The sequence below is a fragment of the Heteronotia binoei genome, chromosome 5 (genome assembly GCF_032191835.1).
Source record: "Heteronotia binoei isolate CCM8104 ecotype False Entrance Well chromosome 5, APGP_CSIRO_Hbin_v1, whole genome shotgun sequence".
In the NCBI taxonomy this organism is placed as follows: domain Eukaryota; kingdom Metazoa; phylum Chordata; class Lepidosauria; order Squamata; family Gekkonidae; genus Heteronotia; species Heteronotia binoei.
This window is the reverse complement of record NC_083227.1, coordinates 102,040,497-102,065,650: the sequence shown is the minus strand read 5'-3', so window position 1 is coordinate 102,065,650 and position 25,154 is coordinate 102,040,497. Positions and strand designations below refer to the sequence as shown.

Here is a 25,154-nt window from a genome sequence, read left to right as displayed (position 1 = left end):
TAAAAACGTATCTTGCATTTTTTTCCTTCAACCATCCAACACTTGTAATGAGGTCTAGATGTAAAAAAGAGAAGCTGAAGCTTAAATGTCTAGATTCTGTAAAAGTTTTGTTGTGCTTCATCCCTTTTAATGTAAACCATTATCCTTAGAATCTTCCTTCATTCCCACAGGATGACTTGTACTGTTGTTACAGCAAGGGTCTGTGGTTAGCATTGTGTGGCTCATGAAGAGCCCCACTCAGAATCACCATTAATCAAAAGAACCATGTTTACTTCCATGCCTGGTATGCCTACACTTCACGGAGGCTTACAGCTTATCCATTCTTCAGCTATTTCAAAGCGGGAGCCACCTGTAAATTACAAGCCCAGAGGCTCTGCCCACTTTCCCGAAACATGGTGTAGGGACCAGAAAGGTGAACAGTGCTCAAAATGCCCACAGATAGCTCCTGTGTCACTACCCTGCAGACTGGATCCAGTGGTTTTGTGTGATTTTCTGTGACTTCTGTAAACATTAATTAATAGAATGTAAATCAATTTCACAAGTTCTTCGTAACCTTCAGCTCATGGTAACCAAGTTTTTTAGCCAACACAAAACAAAAGTGTCCTTTATGCCATTTTCCTACCCCTAACACTCAGGGGACCCAAAGGAGTAGGAGACTGGTAGAAGGAGAGGAGATTGGTAGAAGACCCTTGGCAGTAAAAAATGTTTTAGTATAATTGAAGGAAAATATAGGTAATTCATTCCTTATCAACAAATGCAAGTTAGCTTTTTATAACAAAGACCAGAGAGAATGAAAAATATGAAATCGGACTTTATACCTAAAAAAAGAAATATCTGAAGGCTCAAGGATTTTTATTTACAAGGAGTTACTTTATTACTTTAAAAAAAACATTCATACAAGAGATAATGCAGTCCAAGGTAGGGAAGATGGTCCCACAGATTAGGTGATATAATTTACATTCTTTAAAACCAATTTATTTCAAATATCCAAATTTCTGACTGTAAAGACCCTGAATTGAAAGCAAATTTTCAGAAATCATTCCATTGGCTTTATACTACAATGATTTAGTCTTTGTGTTCTATAAAATTTAAAGACCTTGCATATTGCTACATCATCCTAGCTTGGTGAAATAAACTATAAAACCAGAGATGAAGTAGCAAACAATGTACATACATTACTGTTTTGTATTCTTTCCTGGTCTTTTTGGCTCAAAGAAATATTCTAATTCATGGTAACTGGGCATTAGAATTGTCAGGTATCGTGGGAAAAGACATCAATTACAGTTAATATACTTTTGATTGCACATAAAGTTTTGCAAATACAAATGTTTATGTGGTTGCTACAAAGAGTTTTAAAATGGTCAGCTATAAAAATTAGTTTTTCCCTACCTACAGATTGTTCATTTGTCATCTAGTACACAACAGAATAGGATTGAAATGCTGAATTATTTCTTACCCTTCCCTCGTTTTCCTTTACATGAAAGATGGAGTATTCTGGAGGCAGTCCTGTGCTCTGGTTACAATCCTGTACTCTTACATGGAAGTGCCATGTCTAGTGACAGAAAACTGAGCTTTTATGTGTGCCAAACATTTCTTGCACTAGGCTTTAAACATACTTGTTATTTATAATAAGCTAAATCAATCAGAACTTAGTTCTACAACTGATAAAGAGAATCAGACAGCTTATTTGATACAGAAAAATGAAAATCTGAACCTCAAAGAACTGCTGAATAAAGTTTTGTTGTCTCCTTCAAGCAGAGGTGGTAACTGGCAGTATCCGTCAGAGTTTTACATTGTCTTCTAAGAACTTTAAGTGACGAGCCTTCATGCTGTAAGAGGTGTACTTTTCTCCCATCAGCTCCCGCAAATGCAGCTGTTGAGAAATTGTTTTTAAAAATCAGCTACTTTTATTTCCAGACATGAATGATACTAGTGAAATATCTTGGATACACTTTAGAAGGATAAGGCATGCCTATTCTCACTGATTTCAAAGAACTTAGGCAGGCTTAGATATTGAATTCAGGTGGGTTCAGCAAGCCACAGTTAACTTAATGAAAAGTTGCATTAATTTAAAAGGGACAGTAGTCAGTGAATGCATGACACTGAAATCACTGGCAACAATCCAGCAGAGTTAACACATCCAGCATTTAAACACATTTATTTTGAGGGGCTTAAACATTTGTTGGACTGCAGCCAGTTCATCTGATTTGGAGCATGATTTGGAGTTCATGAAACCCAGTGCAGAATTAATCTATGCATCAATCCCTCATCCAATTCATCAATGCCACCACTTCCTCATTCAAGAAAGCTAGCTACACTAATGGGAGCAAGTTTATTTTCAGCTAACATCCTACTGATTTCAGTGGGGATTGCGTGCAACCACCAACTTTTTCTTAACTAGAGCAGCATGTTCAAAAAAATCCCTTGCCTGTATTAGTTTTCATAGTAAGTAAAAATATTTGGAAAATAGTAAAATTAATTTACATAACTAGCTGCTGTGAACGCTAACCAACCATGATACTACACATAAAGTTGCTTTTCTTTCTGATAAGTGTGGAAAAGAAGTGAAAGCTTTCAAGTTCAAGTCTGGCAACAACTCACCTCTCTCTTCTGTTCATCGTCCTCCTCCATAACATCATACACCTTTTCCAGAAGTTTCATTCCAAGTCCTTGCACTACGTCTGCCCTTAAGATTTCAACTAGTCTCCTAATCTTCCCAGGACCAGACAGAATATCTAAAAACAGTAAGCACAATCGGTGCTTTCAGCTATTTTGAGCTCTGGCAGATAAGCATAAGTTAAACTGTAATTGTGGCATGACAGTCTTCCTTTCTGATTCAGCTCTTTTCCAGTTCACATCACCAGCTGTCCCAGATTACCAATCACAGGTTTTGTCTATACTGGGTGGGAGGGCTGTTTTAGAGGGGCTGGATATACTTGTCCTAAATGGAGTGACATTGGCTTTTTTAGAGCAAGTTAACAGCTTGGAGGTTTGAAAAGCAGGTCATGGTGGTCAGGAATACCTTCTATCAGCTGCTGCATCTGATTTGCCAACTTATAACCTGGACTTAGCAGATCTAGCCACATCAATCCATGCTTCTGTAACCTCACCGCTGGATTACTGCCTCACACTCTGCATGAGGTTGCCCTCAAAGACAGCCTGGAAACCAACTGGTCCACAATGCAGCAGCCTAACTATTGTCCGGGGCTAGCCGCTAGGATCACATATTGCCCATTTTGAAACAGCTACATTGGCTGTCAGTCTGTTTCTGAGTAATTCAAGGTGCTGCTTGTGACTGTAAAGACCTTCATAGCCTGAGACCCACATATCTGAAGGACTGTCTCCTCCTGAATGTCCCTCTGCGCCAAATATGCTTGTCGGGCAAACATCTGTTGGCTATCCTACCACTCAGAGTGGCCTGTATGGTATTGGCCAAAGCCCGGGCCTTTTCCATCCTGGCTCTGTGGACTGAGCTCTCTGAAGAGGGAGGGGGGCTTCCTTGGAGGTCTTCAGGAGGTGCTCCAAGGCCTGCACATTTGCCAGAGATTTTAAGGGAGCTTGAATTGGCAGGCATCTTCTTTTTTGGAGGGGGAGAGAACGGGGGTTTGTTATTTCTGTTTTTCAAATGAAAGTATTTTTAACTATTGTAAGCCACCTTGAATCACAAGGAAAGGAAGGATTTAAATGTTTCAATCAACATAAATAACAGTCAGTTATCTTAATATAGCAGGCATAAGGCTGGGGGCTATTTTTAAAAATAGGGGAAATGAGTACTCCTGCGCTGTTGAGATGGAGCATAACTTCCTTTTTAAAAAACCAACACCATCATGAAAGTTTGTGCACTTGAGTGGTACAGCAGGACTGCTATTCTGAAGCTACTATTTTCCAGCATGTTACAAACCTGAAGAAACCTCCTGAAACTGGAATTCATCTGGTTCTTCTGATACTTTCCCATGTAAGATAAGGGTGTCTCTGTATTTTCTATTAAGCCTGAACTGTGATTCAGGAACTGGTACTGCAGATTGTTCACAATTTTCTTTATTGTCCATATTCAGTGTTCGGGTCATCAACTGTACCAAATCATTCATGTCATTTGTTTTTCTGCAAAAAATAAAAAAGCCTGCATAATTAAACCCTGTTAGTTCATGGTTTACAGAAGTGTAAATGAAACAGAATTGTTTACATTTTCATAAGCAGGGCTGTATGTTTCAAATGTGTCTAGGCACCTCTGGCATATGCAAAATATCGGGAAGGTAGAGGATGCGGTTTGACCAAAGCCCAGCAAAAATTGAGGAAGGGTGTGATACCATCAATTTTGCAGTGAAAAGAGTGGCTGCTTCCTGCAGCGGTGCCAGCTGTACACCCAGAGTACATTTGCTTAATCATTAAATAATAATTTAAAAAATCACTAAATAATAATAGAAATAGTTCCTGTTTTCTTCTGCAATCTATTTAAATTTTTAATACTGTATTACTATGGGATTCAGAGGTTTAGTGCCTCTGAATGTGGAGGTTCCCCTCAGCCACAATTGCTAGTGGTCACTGATAGACCTAGCCTCCATGAATCTATCTAATCCCCTTCTGAAGCTGTTTATTCACAACATCCTCTGGTAGCAAGTTCCATATTCTCTGTATAAAGAAGTATTTCCTCTCTGTATAAAGAAGAATTGCAGATTTATACCCCGCCCTTCTCCTGAATCAGAGACTCAGAACAGCTTACAATCTCCTATGTCTTCTCCCCCCACAACAGACACCCTGTGAGGTGGGTGGGGCTGAGAGGGCTCTTACAGCAGCTGCCCTTTCAAGGACAAGTCCTGCGATAGCTATGGCTAATCCAAGGCCATTCCAGCAGGTGCAAGTGGAGGAGTGGGGAATCAAACCCAGTTCTCCCAGATAAAAGTCCGCACACTTAACCACTACATCAAACTGGCTATTTCCTTTTGTCTGTCCTGAATCTACTGCTCATCAGTTTCACTGAATGCCCTCAAGTTCTTGTGTTTTGGGAGAGGGAGAGAAATTTCTTTGTCAACTCTCTCTACCCCATGTTTAATTTTATAAACCTCTTTCATGTCTCCTCTTAGTTGTCTCTTTTCTAAACTACGAAGTCCCAGATCCCTTTAGCCTATAATTGAAGCTGGGGTTTTTTTGTCCCATTGTGCAGCACTTTACACTTACCAACAATGAATTTCATTTGCAACATTGTCTCCCACTCACCCAGTTATTGACCGTTCATGAGCATAAAACAGTGAACCATTGCCTTAGAAGGGGATGTACAATAATTATCCAACAAAAGAGGTATACATGAAACTCCCAGAATATTCCCTGAAACTGGATTTTAGCATAGTATGAACTAGGGCATGTTGATACCACAGCCCAAATGTGAATGTGTTATTGCAGATGCACTAATATGCTGAATGACTATAGATAGAACAGAAATCACTCACCCTTCTTTGCAGTCTCCATCTGATTTTTCAGTGGAACTGGAGGAAGTGCTCAGCTCATCCTCACAAAAGCCACCACTTAAGCTCTTTTTCTGACAAAGAAAGAAATAACTGATTAACAAAAGATGAGCAGAGTAATACACAGGATACCATCCACTGAGATCATCTGCTGTAACTCTCCAAAATGAGCGTTCTTTTATTTCTCTACCATCTCATTTGTAAAAACAACTGACGAGAATGGAGCAGTTTCAGTTGCTAATCAGAAAATAATAACACAGAAAAGCTATACTGTTTGCAGAATTAAAGTATTTGAAATATGAAAGAGCAACATATTCAGAAATGCAGTAAAAGCAACAAGCACTGAAATATTTAGGAAGGCGACACATACGCACCAGACACAAGTACAATAAAAACTTAATGAAACTACATCATTATGATTGGATCCAAATGCATGTAGTCCTACAGTTAGCAGATAAACAATGTAAGCTTGACGTCACTGGGGTTTTTTTTAAGTTTAGGGGGGAAATTACATTTATGCTGCGATAGAATTTTTAATTATTTAATGCATTTTTGTGTTGCCTCTCTAGGCAATCTGCCTAAGATGACTTACAAAATAAAACAGTGTAACATGCAGAAGAGAGGAATAATACTAATACTCATGGCTGTGATGGAGGTGCACAGTTCAGTAGCAACTACCCCTCCCGCATTTGCTTGGTACCAAATTTGAGAATCCCAGAAACACTGGAATTTGTGTGCTGGATAAGCTAAACACCAGTGTACAGCCAACTCACTACTAGAGTTTAAATTGTTGATTTTTAAAATCCCCATCTTATTTTACTTATTAAGATTTCTCTCACTTTTTGTCCAATGCATTCTCAAAAAGAGGTACAGAAATAAAACATAAAAAATATCCTAACACAATGGTGGCCCACCTAAACCAACTAGTTGCAGTTTTTGGGTCATATTCAGAGATAACCCAAGTAAAGCAGTAGTCTAAACAGGAGGTGACCAGCAAGAGGACAATGATGCCTAGACCCCTCCTTTTATACTTTGGAACATCAAACATTTGAATTGCTTGCTTTCAGTTATTTCTAAGAACACATATTTTCTGCTTACCTTGCAAATGCTAGGCTCTGAAGAAGACTGAGGCATTTGAGTAACAATGTCTTCCTCTAGCGATTTCATTTCTGTTACTTCACCATGAGATGCTCGTCTTGCAGCAGGCCCTGAAAGGACAGATTGACAGCATTTGTTGATTTACCTTTATTCTGATAATGTGCACTAATTCTGAAAGCTAAATCAATATACTTGTAAAAGCCTGACAAAATACAAGCATGCCGGCACATCTGGAACCATTCGTGAAATTTTATCCAGGTATCATGTTGGTATCATTAAATACAGTCCAACCAGATGTAAATTTGGTCTCTGATTTCCATTCCAAATTTCCCTGAATTCCACCATGCAAAACACTTGGTATTAAAGCATAATTTCCTAACCAATACTGAACACTTGGAAAATTCTTAGCAGCTAGCTTCAGCTCCTACAATAATATGCTGCAAGTCAATTACAAGCAGCAGTTGTGTTTGAAGGCTAAGCATTTAGAAAATTGTGTGTCCACACTACCTCTGGAAACAATGCAGGATATTTTCTTTGGGGACAATTGGATAGCTCATTGGAAGTATGCATGTAGGGTTGTTAACAGGGCTTTTTTTGATAGAAAAAGCCCAGCAGAAACTCATTTGCATATTAGGTCACACCCCCTGACACCAAGCCAGCTGGAACTGCATTTCTGTGCGTTCCTACTTAAAAAAAAAAGCCCTTGTTAAGATTTTTTTTAAAAAAAGACAGAGGGAGATGACCATTACCTGAAGGAAGCATGTCTTCTTGAGACTGCTTTAGTCTCCTCCTCTCCCGTGCTGACAGGGGGCGATCCTTTAGAACAAGTAAAGGTAATATCAGTAACAAACAAAAACCTCTTTGGTCTGTCATATCTGATCAGGATGCACTCTTTTCACAGAAACACTGGCATGCATCCTATCACAGCAAAATTTGAAACTTTCCTGCAACTACCTCCAATAGAACAGCCATTTAAGCTGCACCTTAGCCATTTAAGCTGCACCTTAGTCCTTAACCCTAAGGTAGGATACACGTCATTATAACAGAAAGCAAACATGTCCTGGTTGTTAACAACTTATTACTCTTTTCTATGACAGCTTAATTCTAAAAAGTTAATAAAGCCCTACAATGAAAGAATTGCCCCCCATACTGTAGAATGTTTCAGAGCTTTATACAAAATTAAAGAGTTAGGTGACATAGCAGGTCACAGGCTCTCTTTTATCCTATATCACAAATAGAGGGATTAAAAGGTGGAATTCACTGCCAGAGGATGTAGTGATGGTCACAAGCATTTTCTTGTTGTGTTGTTCAGTTGCACAGTCAATTCCGACTCTTTGCGACCCCATGGATCAAGTCATGCCAGGCCCCCCCATCTTCCACCATTCTCCGAAGTCTGCTCAAATTCGTGTTAGTCATGTATCAGTAATGCTGTCCAGCCATCTCATCTTTTGCCATCCCCTTCTTTTGCCTTCTGTCTTTCCCAGCATCAGGATCTTCTCCAGTGAGTGCTCCTTTCTCATTTGGTGGCCAAAGTATTTGAGCTTCAGCATCTGACCTTCCAGGGAACAGTCAGCGTTGATTTCCCTTAGGACTCAGTGACCCAAGGGAGACTCAAGATTCTTCTCCAGCACCACAATTTGAAAGAATCTATTCTTCTGCACTCAGCTTTCCTTATGGTCCAACTCTCACAGCCATACTTTGCTACTGGGAATACCAGCACTTTGACTATACAGACTTTTGTCAGCAGGGTGATGTCTTTACTTTTTATTATACTGCCTAGGTTTGCCATAGCTGTCCTCCCAAGGAGCAAACCTCTTTTAATTTCATGGTTACAGTCACCATCGGCAGTGATCTTGGATCCCAGAAATGTGAAGTCTGTCAGGACTTCCATGTCTTCTCCTTCTATTTGCCAAGGAGTGATGAGGCCGGATGCCATGATCTTAGTTTTTTTGATGTTGAGTTTCAAGCCTACTTTTGTGCTCTCCTCTTTTACCCTCAACAAGAGGTTCTTCAGGTCCTCCTCACTTTCTGCCATTAGAGTGGTGTCATCTGCATATCTCAGGTTGTTGATGTTTTTCCTGGCAATCTTAATTCCGGCTTGTGCTTCTTCCAGGCTGGCATTCTGCATGATGTACTCTGCACATAAATTAAATAAGCAGGGTGACAATATACATCCTTGTCGAACTCCTTTTCCTATTCTAAACCAATCAGTTGTTCCACATCCTGTTCTGACAGTTGCTTCTTGACCCTTATACAAATTTCTCAGGAGACATGTGAGGTGGGCTTGTACTCCCATTGCCACAGTTTGTTGTGATCCACACAATCAAAGGTTGTCAATGAAGCAGAAATAGACATTTTTTCTGGTACTCCAGTGCTTTCTCCATAATCCAGTGAATGTTAACAATTTGATCTCTAGTTCCTCTACCTCTCTGAAGCCCAGCTTGAACTTCTGGTAGTTCCCAATATACATATTGCTGAAGCCTAGCTTGTAGGATCTTTAACATGATCTTGCTGTCATGTGAAATGAGCGCAATGGTGTGATAGTTTGAACATTCCTTGGCATTACCCTTCTTTGGGATTGGAATATAAACTGATTTTTTTCAATCCTGTGGCCAATGTTGCATTTTCCAAATTTGCTGACATAATGTGTGCATCAATTTAACAGCATTGTCTTTTAGGACTTTGAATAGCTCAACTGGGATACCATCATCTCTGCTTGCTTTGTTCTTAGTAATGCTTTCTAAGGCCCATTTGACTTCGCAATCCAGGATGTTTGGCTCAAGATCAGTGATTTCACCGTCGTGGTAGTCAAGGACATTGAGATCCTTCTTGCATAATTCTTCTGTGTATTCTTGCCACCTCTTCCTAATGTCTTCTGCTTCTGTTAGATCCCTACTGCTTTTGTCCTTTATCATGGCCATCTTTGCACGAAATGTTCCCTTGATTTCTCCAGTTTTCTGGAAGAGATCTTTTGTCCTTCCCATTCTATTATTTTCCTCTATTTTTTTTTTGCATTGTTCCTTCAGGAAGGACTCCTTATCTCCCCTTGCTGTTCTCTGGAAATCTGCATTCAGTTAAGAACATAAGAGAAGTCATGTTGGATCAGGCCAATATTCCATCCAGTCCAACACTCTGTGTCACACAGTGGCCAAAACCCCCCCAAAAGTTGGGTGAATCTTTCCTTTTCACCTTTGCCTTTCGCTTTCCTTCTTTCATCAGGTCACAGGCATAGACAGCTTTAAAAGGGGATTAGACATATTCATGGAGGATAGGTCTATCAGCCCTAGTAACTAAAAAGAACCTCCAGATTCAGAGGCAGTAAACTTCTGAATACCAGTGCCAGGAGGCAACATGAAGTGAAGGCTTCATCTTCTATGCTCTGTTGTTGATCCTCCAGAGAAACCAGTTGGCCACCGGGTGAGACAGGAAGCTGGACTATATAGACCACTGGTCTGATCCAGCAGGGTTCTGTTGTGGGGAAGGAAGATAAAGGAGATTGTGAGCCACTCTGAGTGGAGGGCGGAATATAAATCCAATGTTGTCTTCTTATGTTAAGCAGCAAAGTTCAAAGAAACTGACAAAAATATACATAAAGAGCTATAACAAACCTTAGAAGATGCTATCTCAGTGCCGCTTGATCTGCTTACAGGCTTTGCAAACACAGCACTATGTTTGCCTATATGATCTTCTCTTGTCTTTATATTCACATCAGGGAGAGAAGGCAGTGGTTGAGGAACACAAGCTGTAGCCTAAAAGCAAAAACTAACGTGTATAAAAAGATCCTTTCTTCTGCAAAGAAGTTAGTACTAATCATCCAGTTCTAGACAGGAGGATTCATATAGGCCTTATTTCCTATCATACTCTCAAATTCAAAGATAATACACATTTTCATGTAAGGCATTCAATCCCATCTTTTGCACAGATACATTAATTCTATACACCACAGAGAATACAATAATATTATCAAAAGGGCAAAATGCTTATATATCAATATAGCCTATAGCCCATTTGTTCCTATAACTTACTTCAAGGTTTATTCTTGTTCCAGATTAGTAAAGTGCAGGTGGAGAAAAAAAAGAATAAAGTTTTTCTAATCATTTGTACCTTTTCTGAAAAGGCTTCTAATTGTTCTTTTTTCTTATGTCGTCGCTGTCGTGACAGGGAAGGCTCATGAACAGATCCTTGGGGCTGCAAACAATGGGTGCTTTCATTCTGAATTTTGCCTTTATTTTCTGCTACGTTTCCACAAATGGCTTCATCCTAAGAACACAAAATACAATATATGCTTTCCAATCTCAAGTATGGACACATGGTTGAAAAGGCCATCATGAATTCATAAGTACTTATTTTCTATTATTATTATTTTCATTTATGTAGTCAGTTATCTATAAGATAATTTTGCATTGCCTTAAACCTTTTCAAAATGTAAAATGCAGACAAACAGAATTGAAAAATCCATCCAAACTAGGTCCAGTGCCCAGGGTTTGCATTTCTTATTTAAAAACCACCATCTACTACAAGGAATGGCTTGAATATAATGCTCATTATCCAATGGTATAGGATAGATACCATTTTTGCCAATTCCTCCCTTTCACTGCACACACACACACCACTACTCCTAGAGGCCGCCCGAGGTGGGTTTTTGAGGAGCATGGTGAGCTGAAGAGGACAGTAGAATAATTCCATTCTGTGAATACAGCAGAATTCATGGCAGTTTGGAGCCAACTTATCATACTTTGGGGACTGTACAATTAAAGAGATTTTGAGGTGCCTTCACTGCCTTAAAATCAAACAGGACTTCAGTTGTTCTTTCGTCATCATAATCTTAATATTCCCCACCCTGAGTAATATCCAACATGCTACTTAGTCCTCTGGGTGAAATCCTGGCTCTGTATGTGACTTCTCCATTTCAAGAAACTGATGTCCTGGTCACCTAAGACCCCCCACTCAAAATTGGCTTTTTTAAAAATACAGTAACAGGATCACCCAGGCTGCTACAATATTCACTTGTAATCCTTACAGCAACTCTAAAAATTAGGCCATTATTTCAGACAGGGGGCTGTACCTAACCAAGAGGCTACTTGGAAAGTTCATGAACTTCCTGCTTCATAACTCAATCTCTTGAGTTACTATACTATATTTATCTCAGTTCTATTTAACATTAAACCCATTTACAATACCCTTTTAGATTCAAAAGCAGTTTGCGATATGCTGTATATGCTGTTGGGTTAATCTGAAGTATACTTTGAATGATGCTTTTATTCCCAGCTGGATGCTTCCACTGCATCCTTCCCAGAAGGATAAAGGTACAAATTGACTCAGGATCCATTTTATCTTTGCATACTTGCTCAACATTCTACATAGGATGTTTAACATCATGGCCTAAAGCATTTTTTCCCTCCTGAATACTTTTCTGTTATTTTGTTTTCTAACTTCTGGAGAACTTGAATACTTCCCCATTGTTTTGCCTTATTTTGGTCTTAAAGGTATTAACTGTCTTGCATTTTTGAATGTTGCTTCTCACAGTAAGTATAACATCACAACAGAACAAGTGGTAAAATATCAAAGCTCTCATTGATGATGCCCTTGAGTATCTTTAAAATGGAACACAGTCCCAGTTCAGGTGGGTAACCATGTTGGTCTGAAACAACAGAATGAAGGTTGAGTCCAGTGGCAACTTTAAGACCAACAAAGTTTCATTCTGGGTATAGGCTTTCACAAAGTGTGCAGGCACAAAAGCTTATACTCAGTATTAAACGTTGTTGGTCTTAAATGTGCCATTGGATGTACAGTTCCAGTTATTACAAAATTCTTTTTTTGCCATAAAATTTACTCTTTTCAATTATTGTAAACAGACCTGTTTCGTTGGATATTTAAAGTTGGAGTTGACCCCAAGCTATTTCCAATTCTTTGGCTTATGTCTACACTAGGGATAAGGCCCGTTTTGAAGAAAAATACAATGGGCTCTAGAAAGAGGCTCTGGGTGAGTGCCCCCCCCAACACTTGCTGTCTTCCCACCCACCCAAGTGAAGGCATTCACTCCCCTGCCCACCACTTCAAGAGCAGCTGATCTCTGCCATCTCTACTAGCTGTAATTCTGAGTAATCTCCAGCCCTCACCTGGAGATTGACAACATTGGTTCCCCTGGGGGAAATGCTGATTTGGAGGGTGTAGTCTATGGGACTGTACCTGTCTAAGGTCCCACCCCTCCTCAAACCCTACTCTCTCCAGGCTCCACCCCTCAAATCTCCAGGAATTTTCCAACCTGGAATTGACAACTGCTAAGTCACAATGGCTGTCCTATGGGGGCTGCTGCTGAACAGGAGCAAGCAGCCAGCCTAGTTAAGTCATACCAGTCAGGTGGCATTGTCACCCAGAGGGTGCTGCCAGGCCTAGGAAAACCAACCTCCAGGTAGAGTCTGAAGATCTCCTGAGATCACAACTGAACTCTAGACAACAGATCTCTCTCCCTCTGAAGAAAATAACTGCTTTGGAGGGTGGACACTATGGCATTATATTCAGCTGAAGCCTCTGGCTAGCAGCTTCCCCAGGGGGTAATGTCTCAGAGATCCACCTTAAAAAAATTGTCCCTATAGGAAATCACTAGCTTGAATATCACATGCCTTGCAGAAATAGGAACTTGAACGCTTACAAGAATTACTACAGGCGTACATGGTGCCAGCAGTTTCTCAGTAGAATCCAGATTCTGGAAAGAGAGAGTAATATAGTAACAGTCACTGGTCAAACTATTAAGTGTAAACAAGCATTAGCTAAATAACAGAAACATATTTAAGTGTATTTTACCGTAAAATAAAATTTTAAAGAAAAAGTGAAAATGTATACTGCAAACAATGTCTAGGATTCAAAGGAGACAACTAGTGTTTGGTACCCAAGCAAGCTCTCAGTTTGCTTTTTTTGAACACCAGCCCCCTACACTGTATAGCAAACCACTTTGGAAAGTTTTTTTAAAATCATATCACTTTGTGATATAAAGGGTTGCTTACACACAGCCTTGGATTCAGCCCTCATTTAAACATGCTTAATTATTATTTTAATCACACAAACTCTGCCTTTGATCAAATATTATCCCTACCTAGCCAATAGGTGTGTTCATACACACTGAATAATGCGCTTTGTAACTGGACTTTTACTGTGAAAGTATAGCAAAATCCACTTGCAAACAGTCACCTTGTGAAAGCACTCAAAGAGTTATACTTCTGGCAGTTTCTTACAGGCTTCCAACTTGTTGAGCTTTGCCATTTCTAATGTATTCTGCTATAAAAGCATGTATTATGATAAAATAATTACTTGATCATTTGTGTTTATGACGTTTGAAATAGGCTGAAGAAGTTTCATGGTGTCATTGCTATCAGGCACTTCATCAAGACCAGTCTTCTTAAAATCTACATTTTCTGTCTTAGAATACAGCTTCGTCATTTTCTGCAATTTGTCTTCCTTAAACGGTGGGCCATTTATTGCTGTGTCACACTCTGATTCACTGGAAAAATGTGAACACCTGTTTTTGTTATCCTCCACTGAATATTCATTTTTTGAGTTCCTCTCTTCCAGTGGAACAATAACTATGTCCACTTTGCTCATAGTAGCTATAGATATATCTGTGTTGTTCAAACCATTCTTGTTTAGACTTTTTTCAGGTTCAGCAGCCAGTTTTTCTGAAGGAGAAACTTCATAGGTTTTATTGCTAATTAAACATTTCTCTTCATTCTGTAAGTTAAAAAAATCACAGAAAATTAATTCATGGATTTTATGAACAATTTTATTTTCAAAAAAAATCCAAGAACACAATACAAACACAAGGGTTATCACAAACAGAATATTTCTGCTGCTCATAAAAGGGATTATTTAAACCTTACACCAAAGTAGAGCATTAAAAAATGTGACACTACATCTAAAGTTTTTCTGTTTGTATGATGAAAATTATTACAGAATGCTCCTTTTATATCACACCACTAACCCATCTGCTATTGCTTACAACATAGTGCTGGCAGCTACTTTGCATCCACTCCCGCTTCATTTCCCCCCCTCCCCATGCCAAGCTGTTTATAGAAATTCATGCCAAAAGCTTTCATAAAGAGAATCACGAGACATGACTATGGTTGCATACAAGATATCCTGACAACGTTGCCTTAAATAAAAATCTACATCCATTTTAATGTTGCCAAAATTGGCAACAGCAACTGAACTATCAAAAACATTCTAAGCACTGAGCTGAAACATAACTTACTCCTTTAGATTTCCATGGGTGCTCGCCAGGAAGTTTCTGAGGTATTATATTTCCATTTTTCAGTTCGACATTCTCTGATGCTAGTGAGGAACTTTGGGGCTTGACATCAGACATTTTCTTATGATTTTTTGATGTTTTCCTTTGAGGCAAAAACAAGCAGATACAAATATTAAGGTATTGCCAAGATCAGGGGTGGCCAAGCTGAGGCTCAGGAGCCAGATGTGGCTCTTTCACACACATTGTGTGGCTCTCGAAGCCCCCACTCCCCTGTTGGCCAGTTTAGAGACAGGGCTGGATTAACAATTAGGCTGGCCTATGAGCCCCCACGTGTTTAAGGGCCCCGGGCTAGCTTTCCCCCCCGGTTTTCCCCCTTCTTGCAGCCCTTCCAGACTGCATACACAGCCAGCAGCTGAGCCGCTCTTCGCCTGACTTGCCTGGCATGGCTGCTGCTGGCATTGTCACCAAGTTTGCCTCGCTCTGCCTCTCCCCACAGCTTTGTCAAAGGGGCTTTGGAGAAGATGCCTGCAGGCTGCAGTGGGGACTGTGGGTGACAGGGCGGGTGCTCCGACTCTGAGATAATTTGCGAAGGCCCCCCTGAGATTTTGACTGCCTAGGGGCCTCCACAGGGTTTAATCCAGCAGTGCTTGGAGAAGGCATTTCTCTCTTTAAATCCCTTCTCCAAGCCAAGGCAACCAACATGGGGGGCTTGGAGAATGCATTTGAAGTTCCTTTCTTTCCGCCTCTCCCTCCCTCCCTCCTTCCCTCCCCCATCTTATCTTATCTTTTCCTTCCTTTCCCCACTCATTTTCATGCCTTGTGGCTCTCAAACATCTGACATTTATTCTATGTGACTCTTACATGAAGCAAGTTTGGCCACCCCTGGCCAAGATTTTTTTAAAATAACATTTTGTTTCCCATTAAGACAACTCCCAATGTACAGATTTACAAAGTATGGCACATGGAAGGTATAAATCTTTGCCATCTCAGTAGGCATGCACACACAAGATCTAGAATGACTGCCCTTAAAAACTGCCTAGTTGGGCCAATGATCCATCTACCCCAGCATTCTGTCTCCAACAATGGGTAGCTATGTACCATAACCACACTCTGATTGCTACTTTTAAGGAACGTATGACTTATAACACCAACAACATTGTGGTTTTTTGTTTAATTTAATTATTTATACATGCTTACAATTATCGATAATGAATACAGTTAATATTTGCAGTTCACTCATAGTGTGCATTGTATTTTCTGGATTTACTACACTGTGAGCCTTCTGTATTTTATATATGCTCCCACTATCCAGCAACTAGCTTTGCTCATTCTAATACAATTTCAAAATTCATTATAATTACGACTAATATCCACTGATACACCTATATTTTGTAAGTGATCTAAATTAGTGCCTATGTATCATAAGTGATCGTGAATTTTGTAAGTTAAATATGTTTTACTTAAGAGAGTACTTCAGATTTGGGAAGTTTCTCACATGAGACATGTATAATTATGAGATCTAAAAACCTTCAGTTTTTCAGATACCTCTTCTGCACAGGTATAAATGCTTCTCCAACAAACACAGCAGAAATGGATGATGATTTTCACTATCCCCAAGTATGTCCCCTTCTCCATGCAGATCAAAAGATCTGCAAGATAGACTATCCATGGGGAGAATTCTTTAAACTCAGGGAAACTCCTAGGTTGGAGGAGGGGGATCTATAATCAGGGTGGGGAATTTAATACATCTTACGCTTTTGTGGCCTCCAAAAATAGAGAGATTTGGTGCTTGATATACGGTGTCCTTAGGATGCTTCTCACACTGGGTCTTTCTTCTGGCCTTTTACTAAGCATGGTTCTTATTAGTTCTTTCAGCTGAGTACTGTAATCTTTTGGCATTGGTGGCAGCTGTTAAAATAAGAAAATGTGGTGTCAAAAACTGGGGGTTCCTAGTTCAGGCTTGCACATAAGGCAAGAATAAGCAGGTGCATAAAATAAAATTTATCTTCCTTCATACACATACTATACATATGTCAAGGCAAGCAGATTACATCTTCAAATCAACCTAAGTAACAATGCAGCAGGCTGGAGATGGCCCCTGGCCCTGATAGTATTAGTAGGCCATAACTGGTAAACTTGTGCCAGATGGTTATCAGCTAACTTTATAGAAAACTGGACCACTGACCCCCTTACTAGTATAAAACAATCAAGAACCCAATCCAAAAGATGATTCTTTAAGAAGAGCAAGATTCCCCTCATTCTATCTACATGTAATTAAGTCAGATTGCTTTGATATTCAAAGGTGCAATCTCAAGATTTTCATCTTGACTTGGGAACAGTGGAAGAGTGGTGAGCATCTGATAGGGAACTCTCCGCATGTTACTCTTTAACACTTGGATGGCACATCAAGAAATAGGCTATCATTTTAAATTTATGACATGGCTGAACATTGACGTTTAATCTGTCAGGCTGACTGATCCAGAAGTGACTGTCTCTCTTGACATGTGATATAATTGGGATTATTAGGCTACTAAAAACCATAACACAATTTTGCAGACTTTTAATCATGCAAATAGTGCCATCAAAGTTTCACATGTAAGAGTAAGCCTGGGCATGTATTTTTAAAGTAATATTTTATTCAGAAAAGCAGTTCATGTTCATACAAAAGCCTCTAAAGCTGGGTAGGAATGGGCTTTCCAGACCCCATATATTTATACATCATAGATGTGTACAGCCATTGAGCTAGTTCAACAAGCAAGCAACTGCTCACAAGGTGCATAGCATACTCCTAATGTACTACATGCAAAGGAACAAACAGTGTTCCCATGAACTGAAGAATACAGATTATGCTATTTTCTTTTATGTGCTATAGAGTCCCATTCATGTGCATCAGTTGCACTAGGAGAATGTGCCAAGTAGCCCAATCACAATCCTTCCACTATGTATAATTAGAATATCTATTAGGGGCTACTGTCTATTCTAAAAGTTAACTGCAGACAGATTATTCTATTGACTTCTGAAGTAATTGTGATTAATACTGTGTGATAATGAAAAATGTCATAGCACTAAAATTAGCCTAGGAAAACAAGAATCCTGGTAGATTCTTTATTAATTTTACCCAAGGAAAAACACCTTAAGCCAGTCCCAACAACTACTTCCTGTGTGTCTGCTTTATGTGGACACAATCATATGCATCTCTGGGAAAGGCAATGTATTATCTAAATTTCTGCAGACTAGTCAAAATTGAACATTTAAATCCCCAAACCTTGAAATAAACCCATGTATTAACCCATGCACCACATCATGTTAGTGCTATTTTACATTTGAAACCCCTGAGATTTTATACAGGAAAGGATATTGCATTTCTGTTAACAGCAGCCCAGTTTAGCATCACAGGGATTGTGGTTCCTGAATACTTCATCATACAAAAGAAAAAGAGCAACTCCTGTACACATGACGTTCCATGTGTGTCCAAAACCCTAAGGTGTTTGGATGGGGATCCATATTTACCATAGTAAAATCATACAGAAAGTTTACCTTTCCTTCAATAATTCGATAAACTAAGGAATTCATGTCTTTAGCATTGAAGGCATGCTTCAAAGTTGCCATTTCATAGACACAGCAACCTAAAGCCCAAACATCAGACTGTAGAAGTAAAAAGAGAGGGAAAAAGAAGAAATAACTTCTGAAAACTCCTGGTAAAATATCACACCAGCATCTATAGTTAAGGCTGAAGCAGGGGTACTATGCTAAAATATGAACTTTAATATCTCAATATGTCATTCAATACAAAAAGTTTATCATGGTATAAATATCACTAGTTAGTAAAGGTTGCATATGAAGAAAGCTAGATTAAACATAAAATCCACTATTAAAATCAGCCAAACCTAACATTTTAAAAGCATTTGAATTGTCCTAATTCAAAAAGAGGTATGAAATTTCCCTATCCCTCCAAGTCACTTGTTAAAGACATGCTGCATCCCAAGGAAATAAAACATTTTAACTTTGCAGTCCTTTAATAGGATTTGAATCTTCTACTATGATCTGCATTGGAACAGCAATATAGTCATGTCAATGCATCCCAGTGGTGAATAACTACCACATAAAAGAGCTGATCAGTAAGAAATTCCCAGAGCATAATTTCTTGTAGGGGTGGCCAACGGTAGTTCTCCAGATGTTTTTTGCGTACCACTCCCATCAGCCCCAGCCATTGGCCATGCTGGCTGGGGCTTATGGGAGTTGTAGGCAAAAAACATCTGGAGAGCTACCGTTGGCCACCCCTGGGATATGGGATTGTCATTTCTTTTTCCTTAGTAGAAAAACTGGTAGGACACAATCCTATAAATGCAGCTTAAAGAAAACCAGAAATAAATCTAAGCCCCCAAGCATACTGGTAATAATAAATCACACTGATTGCATTATAATTCACACTTCTCATTAGGAGCCAGCCACAATGACAGGTCAATCACAGACCAGCCACAATAACTGTCTATGAAAAAAAATGTGTGCATCGTACTGGACAGTGAGAGGAGTGACTATAAAAAGGCTTATGAGACAAGAGGCATACTGAAAAAACTAATCAATAACAAACATACTTTACCTTATAATTGTAAGGCTTGTTTGAGAACAACTCTGGACTCATATAGTACGGTGTGCCTATGAGAGTACTAGCCATGTCATACTTATTTTCCAGCACTCTAGCTATTCCCAGGTCTCCCACTTTGATGACATTTGAACGTGTCAAGAAAACATTTTGAGTTTTGAGATCTCTGTGTAGAATGCGCTTTTCATGCAAATACTGAAAAATATAATATTGGCACTCACATATTCTGCTCAGAAACGTTTGACAGTTGACGAGCTATCTTGAGCATTTTTTTAAAAGCTGGATCTAGCTATTTCAACAAATAATGCCAAAAGCATGCAATAAAGCTACATAAACACAAAAATTGAATCACAATGAAACACACTATTAATTTTGTAAAGAGGTAGAGCATAGGAATTGGATTGGAGTGAGCTCGGGTCAAATTCTTGCTGAATTGAATTGAATGGCTTTAGGCAAGTTGCTGTCTCATAGCCTAGCTTACTTCATACAGTTGTTGCAAGGATAAAACAAACTTCTCTCATGTATGCCACAATAGGGGAAATAGGAACAGTAGGATACAAACAAAGCAATCTATTTATATATTTAAAAACTTATATCCTGCCTTCTCCCCAATTCATATTTGGTATGAATATCACAAAATCCACTGGTAATTCAAACTAAAGAGGACTTCCTTCCGATCACCCCATCCCATTCCTACCCTGCCAGATTTGGTATATCTCAGCAACTCTAAATTGCAGCAACTCAACCAGCTCCCAGGAAGGGAGATCTGAAGAATCCAACTCCCAGCTGATATTGGCTTCTGAAGACTCCAAATAGCCTGCTCCTGAGAACAGAGACAAACATCCAATCAACCTGTCAATTAATCAGCTGCCTCATCATCAGAGGCATATGTAAGCCAAACTAGCAAATGTTTCAGTTTCCTTAATTACAAATTGCTACCACTGTAATGAATAATGCTATTGACCCTACCGGTAATGAATACCATCAGCATCAGTGGTATAAAAGTATTTATTTATCATTATAATCAAAGGACTTTAAATACTGGACACAGACGAATCACCAGGGATTTTTCTTATACAAATGTCACTAAAATAATCAAGAGATATTCACCAAGAAGATAAACTGTGTTCACTAGGGAACTGTTATTCATTAGGAAACTGTACTATACTGGTTTACCATACTTCTAAGAAGAACCAAACCTGCCAGAATTATAATTTAAAATATGGTCAGTGACTGAAATTCTAAGAGTTCCCCCCCTAAATTTAGAGAGAGAGAGAGTCCACAATTAAAAGTGTAGAATTTAAAATACATTACCTGCAGTGCCATAGCAATCTGAATGAACCATTCCACCACCTGATTCTCTGGCAAAAGTTTTCCTTTCTGTTCTTTCAGCTTATGATACAGGTCCCCTCCTTCACAGAAGCCCATAACAATATAGAGAAGGCCATTTTCTCCTTCCCAGGACTCTCTGTAGGTGACTATATTGGGATGTTTTAGCTGAGACAACAGCTGGGCTTCTTGCTCTGCTGCTTTCCTCTCACGGCTGGATGCATGTTTAAGGTTCAGCTTTTTAATAACATACTGCAGAGGAAAAAATAAGGAGGCATCAAACATCATGCAGAAGAATGTTGAGTCCTAAAAATCCTGCATCTGATCCAAAGCACATTATGTAGAAATTGTTCAGTTAATTTCACTGGAAGTTTTATTCTCACTTCCTGTTACAATTATTAAGACTTAAAATTGTAATTAATCTGTCTTATTCAACAGAATTTCATGCACAGCAGTTTTAAAGGTTGTGGCAATTTTTTACTGCTTAGTTACAATGGCATACATTGGCAGGAATGCAGTTGAACCTTTTGTGTGTGGGTGTTCTGGACAAGTACCTATTTTAGAAGTGCAACACACAACTCGGTGGAGGTCTGCTGGTAAAACACAGCAACAGATGGGAGCAAGCGGTAAGTATAAAACAGTCCACTGTAAAGAGAGAGGACGATGCAAGCTGTTAAGATCCAATCCCTAACTTCATTGCCTACTAATCATGTGAAATACAAAGTCAGAACATAACTCCCTCTTCCATATACTAACTGCATCATACATATGCACATATATGTTTTTAATTGATAAATAATGTACTGCCTTAGCAGAAGGGCTCTCTTTCAGTATCTATATAGCTGCACTGAGATAAAGTCAGGAATTTGCTAACTTGCATCAACTTGAATTCTGAAGTTCAACATTTTAAAAGAAAACCATTTTGCCAACTCTGCCCTTGACAACATTACATTAGAAAAAACAAGGTGATAATCTTCACTTGCCAGATTCTACTAGAACAGAAAAGACTAACAGTGCCACACTAAGCGGTAACAGCATTCTAAATTCATTGAAATAAATGGGTTTATAAGGATGTAATTTAGCTTAGGATTGCACTGTAAGAGTATAAAACTGACAACAGACAGCATGTTCAGAGCACAAATACTATCTGAGGAAAAGCATTTAAGATGACCAGTCTTGGTTTTCTCTTGGAAAAACACATGGCATAAGGGACATCACATCAGCACAACATGAACAGCATCAACCATCCATGAAGGAGATGGAAAGATTTTGTAAATGTAGATACACTTGTTCTTGCCAGATGGAATATTTGCTCTTGCAAGTTAATGTTATATTCAATACATAATTGTCCGTATTAGACAAGAATTGCTGAAGTATACTGAAGAAAAATTATTCTTCAGCATGAGTAACATCATTTTGTAATGCTGCTTATTCTGCTTAAGAATGAACTCATGTTCTAGGAGCTGGCAGAATACCTGAAAGCTTCAGAAGAGGTTACAGTGGCTGAGTACAGTTTCTTATCAGTAGATAAAAGACCTCAATAATGTGGGAAAATATTCTTAGATATGTGTAGTAAACTACTAGCTGCGCTAGCCAGCTTCTACAGATGACTGGATTACTGAGTTGGCATGCTATATAATTGGTGGGAATGGGAATGATATAAAGATGACAAAACTGGAGTATAAATTTAAGGTATCATGGAGAAGGAAAAGGAATGCTTTTGTAACTTTTGAAGTTAGGAAGGATTCTTTGGCCATGGCACAATAAAGCTGTCTTAGAAAATTTTCACTGCCTCAGTGTCACTATTGTTTTAAGAACCCCTCATTTCTAGGCCCAGATAGTTTACTATCAATACCAAGCCACACAAACATTCAAAAAGTGTGGAGATGATCATGAGGCATCCAGGTTTTCAGATGTATGATTTTTTAAAAAGTTATTCATCTGAGATATTATACAGTGTTCTATACTATGTGAAACCACAGCCTTCTTCATTAACTGTTACTGCCCTTATTTTATTTCTTACAAGGACTACGTTAGTGTTCATTAAATAAGCAAACAAAGTTGGAAAGTGAAATGTTCATCCCCCATATCCAAATCACAGGTGAGAAAATACATGAAAAGGTGAAGCATTTTGTAGCGGGAAAGAGCTCAAATTATTGAAGATATCTTGTTTCCTGAAACTTCAAATCACGTACGGCTTAAAAATCAACTCCTTTGCCACGAAGCATCACAACTGTCTCAGGCAAACACGTTTCAGACCACTTTTGTTGTTGTTCCTTTGGTGGTGCCCCTGACAGCTCTTTCTCAGCGCTTTCATTCAAACCAGGAAAAGGAAATGCAAGTGGCAAGGAATCCCCAGCATCCTTTCCTCTGAACATATATCCGACTAGGATGTGAAGAATCAGGCCTCCTACAGCTACATTCGCACCGGGGCTACATCTCTGTGCGTTCGGTCCGTTCCGTGCAGGATCCCTTCCCCACACAGCCCTCCCTCGGCCTTCGCTACCTGTTTACTGTCGCGCCGGTGCCGCACTAGGCTCACTTCCCCGTAGCTGCCTTTGCCTGCCACACGCACGAAAGCGTACTCGCCAAGCGGCATCCTCAAAACGGCCCGCAATCAAACAGCCCGCGAATACCCGCGGGGGCGACAACAGCCCCCGTCGGCCAACCGCAACGACGCTACGGCCGCTGCCATAGAGATCAGCAAACCCTCCTGCTACCATAGAGAGCACCACCTACAGGGCACACAGAAACCGAAAAGGTTGTCTTCGAAGATGCTAGATCAGCCATTTTGGAGGCTGGCAAGTTTCCTCGACAACCAAGACGACCATCTTGAGTTTAGCGATTACACTTTAATGCCAGCCATTTTAATTGTGGGCATCCTCATCATTTGTCATTTCCTTGTTATCTTGAACGTGCAGTAACTCTTGTGGTTGTCTTTTCGCTCCGTAGTAGATTCGAGAACGATGTTGATGTTGCTGAAAGGCTCTGAACTGGTTGTGGCTTCTATTTTAGCAAGGTTCCTGTGTATTAAAGGGAAGCACGTCGATACGAAGGATATTTCATAGAATCATAGGCTATTTATTCAAGAATCAAGTTTAGCTGGATCTACTCGCCAGCAGTGCTGCAGACTGTCCGTTAATAGTTACTTGGAAGTAGGGCTGCTAGCTCTAAGTTGAGAGATTTGTGGGGTGGAGGGTGGGGTTTGGAGAGGAGAGAGACTACAGCGGGATATTATACATCGAGATCAATTCCCAAACAGCCATTTTCTCCAGGAAAAAATATCTCCATTAGGTGGAGACCAGGGGTGATTCCGCATTAGCCTTTGCTCTGGCTCCGACGCTGTGTTTCCCCCAGGGCAGATGTTGGTTTCCGCACATTTTGACCTGGGGCGGCAGTTTGACCCGCCTCCGAAGCGGTGCTGCCCCGGATTAAGGAGATCGGCAAAATACCAGATCTTTTTTTTGCTGCAGTTCCGAGGCTTGGAATTTTATGTGCGGAACTCGCGCCAATGCGTTGTCAAACTTCTTGCATCAGTAGAACACACCCACATAACTCCACGCCCATGATTCCGCCCAGTTATTTCGCCATACTTCCACGATTTTACTCCCTCTGAAAATTATGCAATATTTTCCTGAAATGGATTTTTTTAAAAAAACAACTCGTTTCGCGTTACAACGCAAAAACAATATAATGATGTAACGCAATTTTCTTTTTCTGAATGCATCACTTACTTGCACCCGCCCCCTTCTTTACTATATTCCACGTGAATTTGATAATGTGCCATTGCATTGTGATTACGTTCTCCCCCCCTCTGAAAAAAATCAATCCTGACTGCTATATTTTTTTTCAAATAAGATCGTTGCAACGCAAGTAAATAAAAAGCGATGTTGCACGAACTACTTTAAACATGCGTGATTGCCACCTTTATCAATCCCCCCCCCATGGCCTCAAATGGGAGCAGAAATGTTTACAGCTTTATATTTTTGATAGGTTGGGGAAACTTTCTCCCTTAACCCCTCTGCATATTTCTCCCCCCACACACTTTACGCATCTGTTTGTAATTTGTTATAAGTTTAACAGAAAACTGTGTGCTTAACATTCAGCGTGTGTGGATAAAAACGGTGGATTGCCGACTCAGATTTCATGGGGCTTAACCTGCCAATGGCAGGGCGAAAGGAAAACAGGTGACTTTGCCAGTATTATGCCTCTGGCGTTACGTTGTAATGCAAAGACATTACGTTGTAACGCGAACACGCATGCGTGTAAAAAAAAAAGGGAAACGTAGGAGGGAGGGGGAAACTCCGGGAGCAGCGGTAATGCGGAATCAGAAAACATGGAACAGATTGGGAATTGAATCCAGGGGAAATCCTCTAATGCGGGAAAACTGGCCCGCATGGAACAACCGCGGAGCAAAAGGAGG

The 25,154-nt window shown here is 39.7% G+C and overlaps 1 protein-coding gene across 2 annotated transcripts; it reads right to left on the bottom strand.

Moving 5' to 3' along the window:
- Window positions 1-849: 849 nt before the first annotated feature.
- Window positions 850-23,455, bottom strand: NEK4 (NIMA related kinase 4). 2 transcript variants are annotated; one of them, XM_060239951.1, is made up of 16 exons: window positions 23,238-23,455; window positions 20,717-20,983; window positions 19,400-19,597; window positions 18,337-18,444; window positions 16,553-16,707; window positions 14,803-14,941; window positions 13,866-14,282; window positions 13,210-13,263; window positions 10,662-10,817; window positions 10,166-10,306; window positions 7,307-7,373; window positions 6,558-6,667; window positions 5,445-5,533; window positions 3,902-4,101; window positions 2,602-2,735; window positions 850-1,873 (listed from the first exon to the last, which is right to left on the bottom strand). In XM_060239951.1, exons 1-16 carry the CDS (start codon window positions 23,328-23,330, stop codon window positions 1,781-1,783), a joined length of 2,421 nt encoding a protein of 806 aa, XP_060095934.1. In that variant the 5' UTR covers window positions 23,331-23,455; the 3' UTR covers window positions 850-1,780. The 2 variants fall into 2 exon arrangements, with proteins under 2 accessions (XP_060095934.1, XP_060095935.1); XM_060239952.1 differs by lacking the exon at window positions 13,210-13,263.
- Between the last annotated feature and the right edge of the window lie 1,699 nt (window positions 23,456-25,154).

What these genes read in the sequence shown, in the direction of transcription:
- NEK4 (XM_060239951.1), bottom strand. Translation starts at nt 23,330, where the DNA reads ATGCCGCTTGGCGAGTACGCTTTCGTGCGTGTGGCAGGCAAAGGCAGC. An exon ending in AGATTGCTATGGCACTGCAG is followed by an intron (nt 19,598 to 20,716) that starts GTAATGTATTTT and finishes TATATTTTTCAG; the next exon opens with TATTTGCATGAAAAGCGCAT. An exon ending in ACGATGAACAGAAGAGAGAG is followed by an intron (nt 1,874 to 2,601) that starts GTGAGTTGTTGC and finishes ATTTCTCAACAG; the next exon opens with CTGCATTTGCGGGAGCTGAT.